Here is a 14,147-nt window from a genome sequence, read left to right on the forward strand (position 1 = left end):
AGTGTGAATGAAACATTTACAGATCTTGGTTACCCTAGATTCTTGAACCAAAAGTACATTTACAAAATATTCTCTTTTCTTACACCACTCTACAAGGCCAAGTTTCCTCTTCTTTCATTAGTCAGTCTTCCCTTGTTCACAACTTCATCAAGCCATTACTTTTTTCTACTTTCCTTTATCCTTTTTGTGGCTTCAACCCAACCAGTTTGTTTAGATCCCAACAAGAAGATTAAAAATATGTGTTTCTCCATTCTTAACTACCTGCAAAAGTAAGATGCTTGAAGAATCTCCCTTATTAGAATGTGTTGATATGGTGATTTTATCTTTCAGACATTTTTTCCCATTCAGATTTTTTATTGAGGATTAATATAGTTTCAACTAGGGATAAAATTGCAAATGAACCTGGCTTTGTGTCTCCAAACAACAGAAATAAGCTAAATTGCATTCCCCACCTGTGGAAAATTGGATTGGCTGGTTAAAACTAAGATAGGATGTAACACACCATTGATGGGAAAAAAAGAAAAGAACAACTGTTAAGCAAAGATTAGGATTCTTTTACAAGTTTGTCTGATTTTATTTGCTCAAGCATCTTGAGAACCTCAGCCATGGTAGGCCTCTTTGAGGGCTCTGACTCAAGGCACATTGTAGCAATACTGAAGACATTGTTAACCTCATCAAGAGAACAACATTCTAAACTGCTGTCAAGTACATGCTCTTCCTTCTTCTCTAGAACAACGGCTTTCACCTGTTCCAACATACAAGGATCATTGGTTAGTGAAAGATGTACTAGGAAAATCTTCATATTCATCCAAAACTGGGCATGACCCAATACAGATGGATGGATTCTCACTTCTGATGGTTCAACCATCTGAACCAGAAAGAAAGATTTGAAAGGTGGTAAAATAGAATCTTTCTCTGGAATTCCAGTTTGTAGAAGTCAAGGTCTTCAGTTGTAATTGAGGTTTTAAATCATTTACTACTAATTCTATCCACATCTTATATTGTTTTGCTCCAGTTTGTTGTCTAGTGATGCACAGGCTTCTTCATGAAACAATTGTAGGTGTGGAAGGTTTTTTCAGGCATGCAGGGGTATTGGTGGAAGACCCTAACATGGGGGCTAGGCTTAGTGTTCTCTGGCCCAAAGTAAAATTGAAGTTAGGCTTGTGCTCCTAAATGCTCATGACATGAAGTTTAGAGGAACAAAGTTCTACATGCTGAAGTGCCAATCTCACTTGAGTTTGGGGAAATAACCAACTCGCCATTCAACTATGAGGCAGAGAAAAATGCTTCAGTGATAGCTTATTGATATTAACCTACAGAGGACTATGAAAAGCATATTAAAAATGGAATTAGAATCCATTGAGAAGTTCATTGGGTTTGAAGCTTACCCATGTCACAAGCCTGGTTCCCTCCTCTATAAATGCTTCATCTGATGGTCTTTTTCCTGTTAAAAGCTCAAGTAAAACAACACCAAAGCTGTAAACATCCCCTTTTGCAGTTGCTCTTCCTGTGTCAAAATACTCTGCAGAATAGCAATATTCCTTGTACATTAGTAGCTGAACAAAAGGGGGAGATGGACTATATTTTTTGTGGTCCAGAAGCCAGTACCTGGAGCCAAGTATCCAAAAGTCCCGGCTACAAATGTTGAAACGTGAGTCTTATCTGGTTCCATTAACGTTGCTAGTCCAAAGTCTGAGACTCTAGCCTCCATGTTCTGATCCAGTAATATGTTACTAGACTTGATATCTCTGTGGATTATGTGTGGGATGCAATCATGATGAAGGTATGCAATTCCTCTTGCAGCACCTACTGCTATTTTGTATCTTGAAGGCCAATCCAGGAGCTTCTTTTCTTTCAGTCTTCCTGCAGTAAGTTCTTCCTTCAGATTAAAGATAAATTCAACAATTGGGGGGTTTCTAAGTGGATGAACTTGAGCATGAAATTCCTTAGTTTGAACATGATTGAAAATAATGTCACATACTTGGAAGGTATATATGTATTACCATGGAGGTAGGCATCCAAACTCCCATTAGGCATTAGCTCATATATGAGAAGATTATAATGAGGGGCAGTGTAATATCCATGAAGGGTTACAATATTTCGGTGCTTTATGTCTCCCATGGCCTCCAACTCTCGCTCAAAGCCTCGATCCTGATCTGCACTTCCCCTGTTTAGTCTTTTTACAGCAAAGGCTACGGAGCCATCTACTGTCAGTCTATAGACAGTACCATGGCCTCCAGACCCAATGACATCTTTGTTGCTCAACCTTGTTGCCTTCTTCAACAACGCATCGGAATTGAGAGATTGCATCATTGGAGACGTAAACATCACCATCTTCCCACCTGAAATTGCAAGTAAGAATTTCTAAATATTCCCTTTCTCAGAAGCCTAGTTCAGAAATTCTCAATATAGTTTTAGCTATTACCTGAGAAGCTATCTTTGTAAATCGAGTGCTTTCTTTTCCATCTCTTATACAGGAGGACTGAGATGATGACCTTTGATGTAACAAAAGCAATACAACATACTGTGATATAAAGCACTATGATCCGAGCATTTCCCATTTACTGCTAAAAGGAATATTGAAATCCAGAGAATGTGAATCAGATTACTGAACAAAAGGGTGTTCCTGGAATCAAATTCTTAGAAGAATCATTTATAATGATTGGTTGAGATGGTTCGGAACAAACCCTTTCATTTTTTGCTTTTGATGATATTGTAAGGGTTCAGCAAAAGACAAGGGGAAAAAAACACATTTAAGGTAATTCAAAGTTCAGCTCAAATCTTCCTTTTTTTGTGTCACTTTCAGAGGAATTGCTTGAAATCTATAGAACTAGAACATGACATAGAAACACAACTAAGTCTTCTAAAACTTTGAACTCTAAATCTTAATGATTAATCCAACCAATCAAACATTTCCCTACAAAAAAGAAAAAAGAAAAACAGAAGTCCACTGTAACAGAAACATGAAAGCAAAGGAGATACATGGCTAGTTTTGCTTACCAGATAGAAAATCTTAAAAAAGAAGAAAAAATAGATCCTAGAAGATTAAGGGAAGGATAGAGCTTAGTGTAGAGAAGCAATTACGAAAGTAATGAGAAGAGAAAGATGAGGATATGAAGAAGACAAACTCTAAGGTGTACAAAAAGACAGGTCATGTGGGGAAGGAGTGTTTTCTTTTTTATCATGCTATCATTTGACATCGGCGTACACAGAAACTATTCATTTGCATATGCACATTGGTTGACGACCCGATGGGGACTGTGGGGGCACATGTTCGATTGGGTTTGGATTGCAATAGGAACAGAATGGGTGAATTCTCAATGGGCTAGCTGAGTTTAACTCATCAAATTGGCCATGCCAACTTTTTGATATGCAATGCACAGAATCCCTGCTTTGGACACATCTTTTCCACCTTGGTAGGTCTGGTGTGATGCATAACGGTGGCTGTGAAAATGGTGGACTTTGCAATGGTCTATGACTCGTGTCATGACCCGTCCATATTGGGTTCAATATTGTTGGGTTTGGATCACCCTAGCCTTCAAAGCCCCTCATGTCCACTCCATTCAGACTTATTAAGAAAAAAAATATTCTCATACACTCATGTAAAAATAATTATAAAATAAAAATCCTCTAAAAATAATTCAAGTTTTACACAAGGGGCACCTAAAATAGTCAAAAATAATATTTATATCATTAAAAGATAATACTTAAATAGTCAAATATAATACATTTGATTAATAAGTGCATGAAATACTCATTATTTTTTTTATAATTGATTAAAATTTATATTATATAAACTTGAATTCCTATTTTATGATTTTATTTATTTATTTATTTATTTATGTAAGTATATGGAAATATACTTTTCTTGTTATGAGATGCATCGATTCTCATACCATATGTCATCACTCATCCACGAATATTGGGCATTTTGGACCGACAACCTTTAAGGTGTCGGTGGAGTTTGGCAGCAGTGATGGTGGTGGTTGAGGGTGGTGCTGTGATGCTTTTGGTTGACAAAATGCCATGCTTGGCTTTACGGCCTGTAGCTGTGAACAAAAATCAAAGCAAAGGATTCATACAGGTAGGAATGGAGGAATCATGTGAAAATCTCTACCATTTCAACCAATTATATGCCAACTATCGTTCGCCTTTATATGGAGGTCGAAATTTCAAAAGCTTGGTTGACATCCTCTTGTTGGGAAGAAGAAAGTCTGGTGGGAAAGGGACTCTCATTCTGCTCCTAACCAAAAAATACAAAAAACGCATGTTAACTCTTGCCCAATTTTGGTATGGGAGTGTTAAAAGAGTATTTTTCAATGTAAATGCTATCCTAATAAATAAATAAAAAGTGGGGCTAATTTTGACATTAACATGATATAAATACAAATAAATTAACCTAGGTTTACTGAATCAAGTTAAAGTCGTTTAAATAGTTGAACAAAATATTTACCAATATTTTGAAAATCTAGTTTGATAATTTGTTTTGAACCAGTCTATGATTAAGCCGTTCAAGAATCAATGACCCCATTGTAGGGACCCCTCCCTCCGAGACACGTGGCACGCATCTTACAGTGACACGTGGCACGCATTGTCATCCGGGTCATCTTCATCCGGACCTTCTCATAAAGCACACATGGCACGCTTTTCCGAACTACCTCAAGGAAGATCGAACGACACTTATAAGCACATCATCCGGACGACTTACACAATACATCCGGATGATCAAGGACTACCTCAAGGAAGATCAAACGGCACTTATAAGCATATCATCCGGACGATTTACACAATGCATCCGGATGATCAACATAGGCCGTCCGGATACAATGGTCCGGACCATTGACTAAAGTATAGCGAGTCTTACACGCTATCACAACAACCAGCCATAGCCCACGTCCCATCACCTGCAGAGTGAAAAGACGAGTTGAGGTGACAACAAGTCACTTCCCACGACCTCTACACAGCAGCATCACTTACCACGGTTTCTGACAGCCGCCAGTAGGGTGGCGATGACCATGCTGCCTCCGAATGTCATCATGACAAACATAAAATATCTCCTCGCCATTAATGAGAGGAACAGTACTCCTGGCACTATATATGAACCTTCGCATGAAGAAGAAGGTAAGAAAGTGAGACCTAGTAAAAGGCCAACTGGTTTATATCTCCCTTTCTAGCCATGGCTAACAAAACCATCGGAGGGTGCGTCCGGACACCCTGTCCGGATGCCTTTTTGCAGGTATAACGGCTGAATCAAGAACCTTTGTGTGTTGAGATCGCGTCTCCATCCATTTGGCAACTACGTGGAAGCCCAGGAAAGCGAGGTATCAACATTGGCGCCGTCTGTGGGAAACTTTTTACTTTGATTCAGTCACTAAAAAAGATGGCTACACCTTCCCGAAGCCAATCATCTGGTAAAGGAGTGGATGATAATTTTGAATGGCGTCAAACCATCGAAAGAAGACAGTTGGCAAGCGAACGACAACTAAAAGCTCTCCTCCAGGAGACAGAGAGATTGAGAGAAGAAAACGTTGTATTACACATCCAAGCTTCAACATCAGGGCCTCCTCGACGTCAGCATTCAAGAGGCCAAGTAGCAAACTCAAGGCCTCAGCAAGAACCGGAATCAATATATCCTGGGACAACAGGGGCTATCCCAGGAGCATGCAACGTGAGGCCTCATGAGCCACGCACGCCTATGCCTCGAGTCCCCCGTGAGGAAAGCTCAGATTCTACTCACTTTTCAGCAAAAAGACAACGTGATAAAAAATCTCAGTTGTCAAATTCGATGCGCGCAAGGCTAGGCCCACAAGAGCCTGGAAGATCAAGGCCACCAATGGCCACAACCTGGGCACCACGCCCTGGCCCCATGGCCACCCCTATGGTGCAAAACGTTCACCCGCATCGTGACCCCGTAGTCACCCCCGTGATGCGGAACGTTCATTCGCACCCAGCGGAACAACCAACTGGGAGAAACATCCCAAACGAGCCACCCATTGGCTCCATCAACAAAAGGCTGGATGACATGCTCTCCACGCCTTTCTGCTCCCATATCATTAATTACGAGCCCCCAAGGGGATTCCTCATACCAAAGTTTTCCACATACGATGGAACCAACGATCCCTTTGATCACATTATGCATTATCGACAGCTTATGACGCTCGATATTGGCAACGATGCACTACTATGCAAAGTATTTCCCGCCAGCTTACAAGGACAGGCTCTCTCATGGTTTCATCGCCTACCTCCCAACTCTGTTGGCAATTTCAGGGACCTGTCCGAAGCTTTCGTGGGACAATACTTGTGCTCCGCACGACACAAGCAAAATATCAGCACCCTGCAGAACATAAAAATGCAAGATAACGAATCCTTGAGGGAATTCGTGAAGCGATTTGGCCAGGCCGTGCTTCAAGTAGAGGCTTGTAGTATGGATGCTGTCCTACAGATCTTCAAGCGAAGCATCTGTCCAGGCACTCCATTTTTCGAATCACTGGCTAAAAAACCTCCTACAACAATGGATGACTTATTCAGGCGCGCCAAAAAATATTCAATGCTCGAAGATGACGTACGTGCAGCCACCCAGCAAGTTTTGGTTGCCGGACGGCCATCTAGAAATAATACGGAGGGAAATAGTAAACCCCCGGATCGGCCAAAGCCGTTTGACCGAAAGCAGGAAGGGCCAAGTCGCCCGGAAATGCCGCCTCTCACACCTCTTTCCATATCATATGAGAAACTTCTCCCAATGATCCAGGGCTTGTCCGACTTCAGATGGCCTAGACCCATTGGAACGGACCCATCCACAAGGGATTGTAGTAGGAGATGTGTCTTCCACAAGGATCATGGTCATACAACAGAGACATGCCGAGCTTTCCAGTTTCTAGTCGAGAGGCTCATAAAAGCAGGGCATTTAAAGCAATACCTCCGATCAGATAATGGAGGAAGGGACGCATCCCAACATCACAACCCCGGAGCCCCTAGGGCCCCAGCTATCCCCAAGGCCGTTATAAACTATATTAACGGAGGTCCATCCGATGAGGAGTACGACTCTAGGCGAAAGAGACAAAAATTGTTGCGGGCCGCATCAATACGCGAGCGCATCAATTCCATCCGACCCGGGCTAACTGGAGGGGGCCCTCGCCCCATAGATGGGACAATCATTTTCCCACCAGTAGATCCCACCCGGACACTGCAACCACATCGCGACGCCCTCATCCTGTCCTTGGAAATTGGGGACTTCGATGTGCGGCGTATCTTGGTTGACCCAAGCAGCTCGGCCGATCTTATACAAACATCAGTCGCTAGCCACATGGGACACAGTCTCACAGACCTTGAAAACCCTGGACGAATCTTGTCCGGATTCAACGGATCATCAACTATATCTTTGGGAGACATTGTACTGCCGGTTCAAGCTGGCCCAGTCACTCTCAACGTACAATTCTCGGTGGTACAAGAGTTATCATCCTTCAATATCATCTTAGGGCGCACATGGCTACACTACATGAAAGCCATCCCCTCTACATATCATCAAATGGTGAGTTTCCTCACCAGCGAGGGGCAGATTGACCTGTATGGCAGCCAGTTAGCCGCTCGCCAATGCTATCAAATAGCACGGGAGGCAGGGGTCAACCAGGAGAATGCATCTCCCCCTGAACCCAGCATTGCACATGACCAATAGCAATTATTGGGTCCGGCGGACAAAGATCCCCCGACAGCAGATCCCTTACAAACAATCCAAATTTCGGAGGAAAGCACTCACCTTACAAACATCAGCTCCCTCATGACAGCCGAAGAAACTCAGAGCATGCAAAACATTCTCAGACAGAATCGTGACATCTTCACATGGGCACATTCTGATATGAAGGGAATTCATCCCTCTATTACATCTCACAGGCTTAACGTCTTTTCAACTGCCAGACTCGTCCGGCAGAAAATTAGGCGTTTTCACCCGGATAGACAGAAAGTCATCCGGAATGAGATCGACAAATTGCTCGAAACCGGATTCATCAGAGAAGTTTCTTATCCGGAGTGGTTGGCAAATGTAGTGGTGGTACCCAAAAAAGAAAGAAAGTGGCGAGTTTGTATAGACTATACCAATCTCAACAATGCATGTCCAAAAGACAGTTTCCCCTTACCACGAATAGATCAGATTGTGGATTCCACTTCCGGGCAAGGGATGCTCTCTTTCTTGGATGCCTTCTCCGGATATCACCAAATCCCCATGTCCCCGGACGACGAAGAAAAGACTGCATTCATAACGCCACATGACCTCTATTGCTACAAAGTCATGCCATTCGGACTCAAAAATGCTGGTGCCACTTATCAAAGATTAATGACTAAGATCTTCGAACCTCTAATAGGCCACACGGTAGAGGTATATATTGATGATATCGTGGTTAAAGCAAAACCCGAGAGCAACATGTCCTTCACTTACAAGAAGTTTTTCACCTCTTACGAAAGTATGGCATGAAGCTAAATCCTTCTAAATGAGCCTTTGGCGTAAGTACTGGCAAAATTCTGGGATTTATGGTCAACCAAAGGGGCATAGAAGTCAGCCCGGATCAAGTCAAAGCAGTCATGGAAACACCCCCTCCCAGGAACAAGAAGGAGCTACAACACCTCACAGGCAAGCTCGTCGCTCTAGGGCGTTTTATAGCCCGCTTCACTGATGAATTGCGACCCTTCTTTTTGGCAATACGAAAAGCTGGAGCACATGGATGGACGGACAATTGCCAGAACGCTTTCGAAAAGATTAAGTATTGTCTTGCGCAACCGCCCATCTTGAGCAGCCCCATTCCAAAGGAGAAATTGTATATGTATCTGACGGTATCAGAATGGGCAATCAGCGTCGTTCTATTTCACTGCCCCTCACCCAAGGAGCAGAAGCCTATCTACTACGTCAGCAGGGCGTTAGCAGACGTAGAAACCAGATATTCAAAAATGGAACTAATAGCCTTAGCCCTTCGAAGCGCTGCCTAGAAGCTCCGCCCTTATTTCCAAGCTCATCCAGTGATCGTACTAACTGACCAGCCCCTTCGCAACATTCTGCACAAGCCAGATTTAACCGGAAGAATGCTGCAATGGGCCATTGAGTTAAGCGAATTTGGAATCGAATTCCAACCCAGATTGGCCATGAAAGGCCAAGTAATGGCTGACTTCGTGCTAGAATATTCCCGAAGACCCAGCCAACATGACGAATCAAGTAAAAAAGAATGGTGGACTCTGCGAGTTGACGGAGCCTCACGCTCATCAGGCTCTGGAGTCGGGCTTCTATTACAGTCCCCAACTGGGGAACATTTGGAGCAAGTCATCCGGCTGGGATTCTCTGCCTCTAACAATGAAGCAGAATATGAAGCCATCTTGTCCGGATTGGACCTCGCCCTTGCTCTATCCGTCTCCAAACTCCGGATCTACAGTGACTCACAACTCGTGGTAAAGCATGTCCAGGAGGAATATGAGGCTAAGGACGCACGCATGGCGCGATACTTAGCTAAAGTAAGAGACACCTTGCAGCAATTCACCGAATGGGCAATCGAAAAAATCAAGCGAGCTGACAATAAGCGCGCTGACGTCTTGGCCGGCATAGCTGCCTCCCTCCCCATCAAAGAAGCCATTCTATTGCCTATACACGTGCAACCCAACCCCTCTGTCGCAGAAATTTCCACCTGCAATACTATTGAGACAAACCAAGCGGATGGCCAAGAATGGACGTATGACATCACAGAATATATCCGGACCGGCAATTTGCCCGAAGATCTCAAACAGGCACACAAAGTCCGGGTGCAAGCTGCCCGTTTCACTCTGATTGGGGGACACCTTTACAAGCGATCCTTCACAGGACCTTACCTTCGATGCCTAGGGCATTCAAAGGCCCAGTATGTGTTAGCTGAGTTACACGAAGGAATATGCGGGAATCATTCAGGAGGACGATCTCTGGCACATCGAGCCCATTCACAGGGATATTATTGGCCAACAATGAAGAAAGACGCGGCAGCATATGTTAAAAAATGTGATAAATGTCAACGATATGCTCCTATTCCACATATGCCATCAACAACATTGAAAACAATCTCAGGTCCATGACCTTTTGCACAATGGGGCATGGACATAGTGGGACCTCTCCCGGTTGCGCCTGCCCAAAAGAAAATTTTGCTCGTTGCCACAGATTATTTCAGTAAGTGGGTGGAAGCTGAAGCATATGCTAGCATCAAAGACAAGGATGTCACCAAGTTTGTATGGAAAAATATTGTCTGCCGCTTTGGAATCCCCCAAGCCATCATAGCTGACAATGGTCCACAATTTGATAGCATTGCATTCAGGAATTTCTGTTCGGAGCTAAACATCCGGAATTCATACTCCACACCGCGATATCCTCAGAGTAACGGGCAAGCAGAAGCCACAAACAAGACCCTAATCAATGCCCTAAAGAAAAGGCTTGAGCAAGCTAAAGGAAAGTGGGTGGAGGAGCTACCCGGCGTCCTATGGGCCTATCGAACCACACCTGGACGACCAACAGGAAACACTCCTTTCGCCCTCGCGTATGGAATGGATGCAGTCATTCCTATTGAAATAGGTCTTCCTACTATCCGGACTGACGCAGCAAAACAGAGTGATGCAAACACGGAATTAGGAAGAAATTTGGATTGGACGGATGAAGTGAGGGAAAGCGCGGCCATCCGGATGGCAGATTATCAACAAAGGGCATCAGCACATTACAATCGCAAAGTGAGGCCAAGAAGCTTCAAAAATGGTACGCTAGTCCTTAGAAAAGTTTTTGAAAACACTGCTGAAGTGGGCGCAGGGAAGTTCCAGGCCAACTGGGAAGGACCCTATATAGTGTTTAAGGCAAGTGACAATGGAACCTATCATTTACAAAAGTTAAACGGAACTTCATTGCTTAGACCTTGGAATGTGTCTAATTTAAAGCAGTACTATCAATGAAAAAGCAGAGACAAGTGCAAATGAAAAAGAAGTATTTTTATTAATGTGGATAAATGTATGAACAAAGAGGTCTCCGGACCACAAAAATACAGAAAGAAGATTACAGAAGAAATTGCAAAAAAGAGAAGCTATCAGGAAGCAGGCTTGTCATGAAGTTTCTTTTCTTCACCCGGAGGAATTGAAGGCACGTCCCACTTGATACCGTTCTTCTTCATGCAGCACCGATACCCAAAGATGAACGTATCATCCACTTGTTTTTGGTATTCTGCTTCAAGTTCCTCCCTCTCTGTAGCAAACTCCCGTTCTAGCTCCTCTTTTTGTGCAACCAAGCGCAGCTGCAAATCTTCCCTCTGTTTCTTTTCGATAGAAACTTCTGTCCGGAGGTGCCTCACCTCCTCCCTCAGCCGGGCCATCTCATCTGCTGTCTCATGCAGGCGGTAGGTTGTTGATTCCTCCCGGCTCTTTGCCTCAGCCAAATCCACCCGAAGGGCTTCATTATCTTCTCGAATGGTGGATAAACTAGCTTCAGCCTCTTCCAGTCTCAGACGCAACTGGTTTTCACTTTCTTTATGCCGAGAGGCGAAGATCTTCATATAGTCAGTGGTCCGCAGCAGGTCAGAAAAGAGATCGTGTTGTTGGGCCATGCCACGGAGACCACTCACTAGCTGACACACAAATAAGCAAAACAAAGTTATAAATCATACCACAACAACACATCAAAATGGCAAAAGAATCAAAAAGTACAAAAAAACAATTTACCGTTTCCACCGTCTCGAACATCTTGGTTGAGGGCATGATGTCAGGCGAGCCGGGTGGAATTTGTTTCAGCTTATCTTCCAACTCCGCATAGCTAAAGGAGTTAGCGGAGGAGCAAGATGCGTCATTAACAGGTTCCCCCCCGGATGAAGCAGCAAAAGGTGACTTTCGTTCCGGGTGAGGGGCCTCAACATTTACGGCCGGATGGGTCTCCCCGGGTGCAACCTCATCCGGGACCATCACCGGCGCGGCTAGAATCTCAGTTGCCATCTCGACTTCACCCCCCTCCGGATGAGCGTCTTGGGCGGATGCGCAACTAATTTCGATCTCTTGCTGACGATCTTGAAGCCGCCCGAAGAGTCCAGACCTCATATTGCGCACCGAGCGAGGCCTCTTTAAAGGTGGCCCCTTCACCAGAACGAGAGCCAGGCGGTCCAGATCGTCAGAGGGCTGACTCTGGTTTTCTGCCCCTGCTTCCTCCATCGGGGCCGCGCAAGTGGCTTCAATTGCATCGACATCCGGATTACGGGAGTCCGGATGATTGGCGGACGCAGCTTCCTCAGCCAAATTCGCCAGGCGGGCAACCGCTGCCAAGGAGGTGCTTGAGTGGTTCAGCCCCGCGACGTGTCCGGATCCGCTTGAGATGGAATGAGGAGCAAGGTTCACTGGCTCCTCTATCATTACCTCCGCCTCGTGAGTAATGGGCGGAGGAGCAAATTCCTTGGGAGGAGTGGGCTCCTTCACTCCCTTCCCATTCTTCATCAGCTTCCTCTTTTTCGCTGGAGTTTTCTTTGGAGGAGAATCTGCGTCGCGTTTCTGTCCGGGAGCCTTCCGGAGGGTTCCTTCGTTTTTCTTCTTCTCCCGATTGTCCAGGAGCGCTCGGCGCTTTTCAGCATCAGCCTCTTTTGACGCCTGGTAAATCGGGAGATCTTTCATAGTGTAATGCTCCCCAGGTACTACCTCCTTTGGCATCTTCCTGGGAAGAATGTTGATGACATACTCTTGGGGCTCCCAGACGACTACCATCAGATTCCGTGCAGTCAGCAGCATCTTGCACTGCCTCTCCTTGGCGTCTATCTCAAAACACTTGCTGAGACAGGCAAAAGACGCCTTTTCCACCCAATCCACGAGGTGGCCCCTTTTTTCCGGACCTACATTAACAGCACCAAAGGTTGAGAATACCATCCGGAGAGATCAACAAGAAAACAACAAGGTAAAATCCGGACAAAAGTCGCAAAGCAGACTTACCCGGAATCGCTAAGGAATAGTTGGGAGAGAAGGGCCTCGCCGGATGCCTCGACCCCGCCCACACACCCCGGACCATTACGTGTCCCTTCGCCCCTCCCTTCGTCGAGTCTGGCAGTTCCGTCACCAATTGAAGGGAGGGCAGGTGCGCGGACAGGCTGAAGATGTCAGTTTTCGCCTTCTTCAGCGAATACACGAAAAACACCTCCAGCAACGTGAGGTCAAGGTTGTACAGCATGTTTATGATGCTGCATCCCATCAGCACCCGGACGATATTGGGGTGAATGAAGACGGGTGGAATCTTGGTGAAATGAAGGAATTCCTTGAACAACGCCGGCAGAGGCAACCGGAGCCCTGCGTTGAATTGTTCCTTGGAGAAGACGACAATATCATGTTCTGCTTTCTCAGTAGACACCATGTCCTCCCCATTCAGAAATTCCACAATCACGCCATTTGGAACGCAGAATCGATCCCGGAACTCCTTTACGCTCAGTCTGTCTGTAGGTTTCTCATGAGCGTCGCTGGCGCGGGAAGATGAAGTAGCTTTCTTCTTTGAAGACATTTTTTAGCGCAAGATTGCACCGAAACCTGCATACAAGGAGCGCAACAGTTTAAGCACAGCAAATCCAGAAAATCAACAAACACCAGCATTCAACACACAGTCGCAAGCGATTTGCCCAAAACAAGTCAGAAATCAAACCAACAACGCCAAAGCATAGAAAAGGAAAGAGCAAAGCACAAAGAATACGTACCGAATGTCAGAAAGAAGCAAAGGTTGCAGATCGCAAGGCAAGCACCGTCAAAGCGCAACAAATCACCGTAAAAAATTCTAGGGTTTTCACTCAAAAGAAGCAACAATACGCACAAGGTTGACGAAGAAAGCTATCTCAGAAAAACGCAGTAGAAAAAAGCAACAGTGAGCATAGTATGCTATTTATAGGGGGACATCCCCTCGGAAAGCCAAACGTCCAAACAACGCCATCATTGAAACGACATGATGCCTGGGAATACCCAGAGTCGGCGGCTCATCATAAATGTCTTTTTGGCTCTCGCACCCCCACTCGCCACGTGGCCTAACCAGACAAAAAGTCGATTTCGGTTTCAAAAAAACCAATTATTTTTAACCCGCCCATTTTTGCTCGGGCAAAATAGGCAAGTTAAAAAGGGGGGCATTGTAGGGACCCCTCCCTCCGAGACACGTGGCACGCATC

At 44.9% G+C, this 14,147-nt stretch overlaps 1 protein-coding gene across 3 annotated transcripts; it reads right to left on the reverse strand.

Moving 5' to 3' along the window:
* Window positions 1–504: 504 nt before the first annotated feature.
* On the reverse strand, window positions 505–3,199 carry LOC100257246 (receptor-like serine/threonine-protein kinase At1g78530). 3 transcript variants are annotated; one of them, XM_010645750.3, is made up of 6 exons: window positions 3,001–3,186; window positions 2,426–2,564; window positions 2,004–2,342; window positions 1,609–1,863; window positions 1,389–1,522; window positions 505–745 (listed from the first exon to the last, which is right to left on the reverse strand). In XM_010645750.3, the coding sequence occupies exons 2-6, from the start codon at window positions 2,559–2,561 to the stop codon at window positions 545–547; spliced, it is 1,065 nt and encodes a 354-aa protein (XP_010644052.1). In that variant the 5' UTR covers window positions 2,562–2,564; window positions 3,001–3,186; the 3' UTR covers window positions 505–544. The 3 variants fall into 3 exon arrangements, with proteins under 3 accessions (XP_010644052.1, XP_010644053.1, XP_002285658.2); XM_010645751.3 differs by having other exon boundaries at window positions 2,426–2,567; window positions 3,001–3,165; XM_002285622.5 differs by having other exon boundaries at window positions 2,426–3,199.
* Window positions 3,200–14,147: the final 10,948 nt, after the last annotated feature.

Source organism: Vitis vinifera, chromosome 19 (assembly GCF_030704535.1).
Source record: "Vitis vinifera cultivar Pinot Noir 40024 chromosome 19, ASM3070453v1".
Classification (NCBI taxonomy): Eukaryota; Viridiplantae; Streptophyta; class Magnoliopsida; order Vitales; family Vitaceae; genus Vitis; species Vitis vinifera.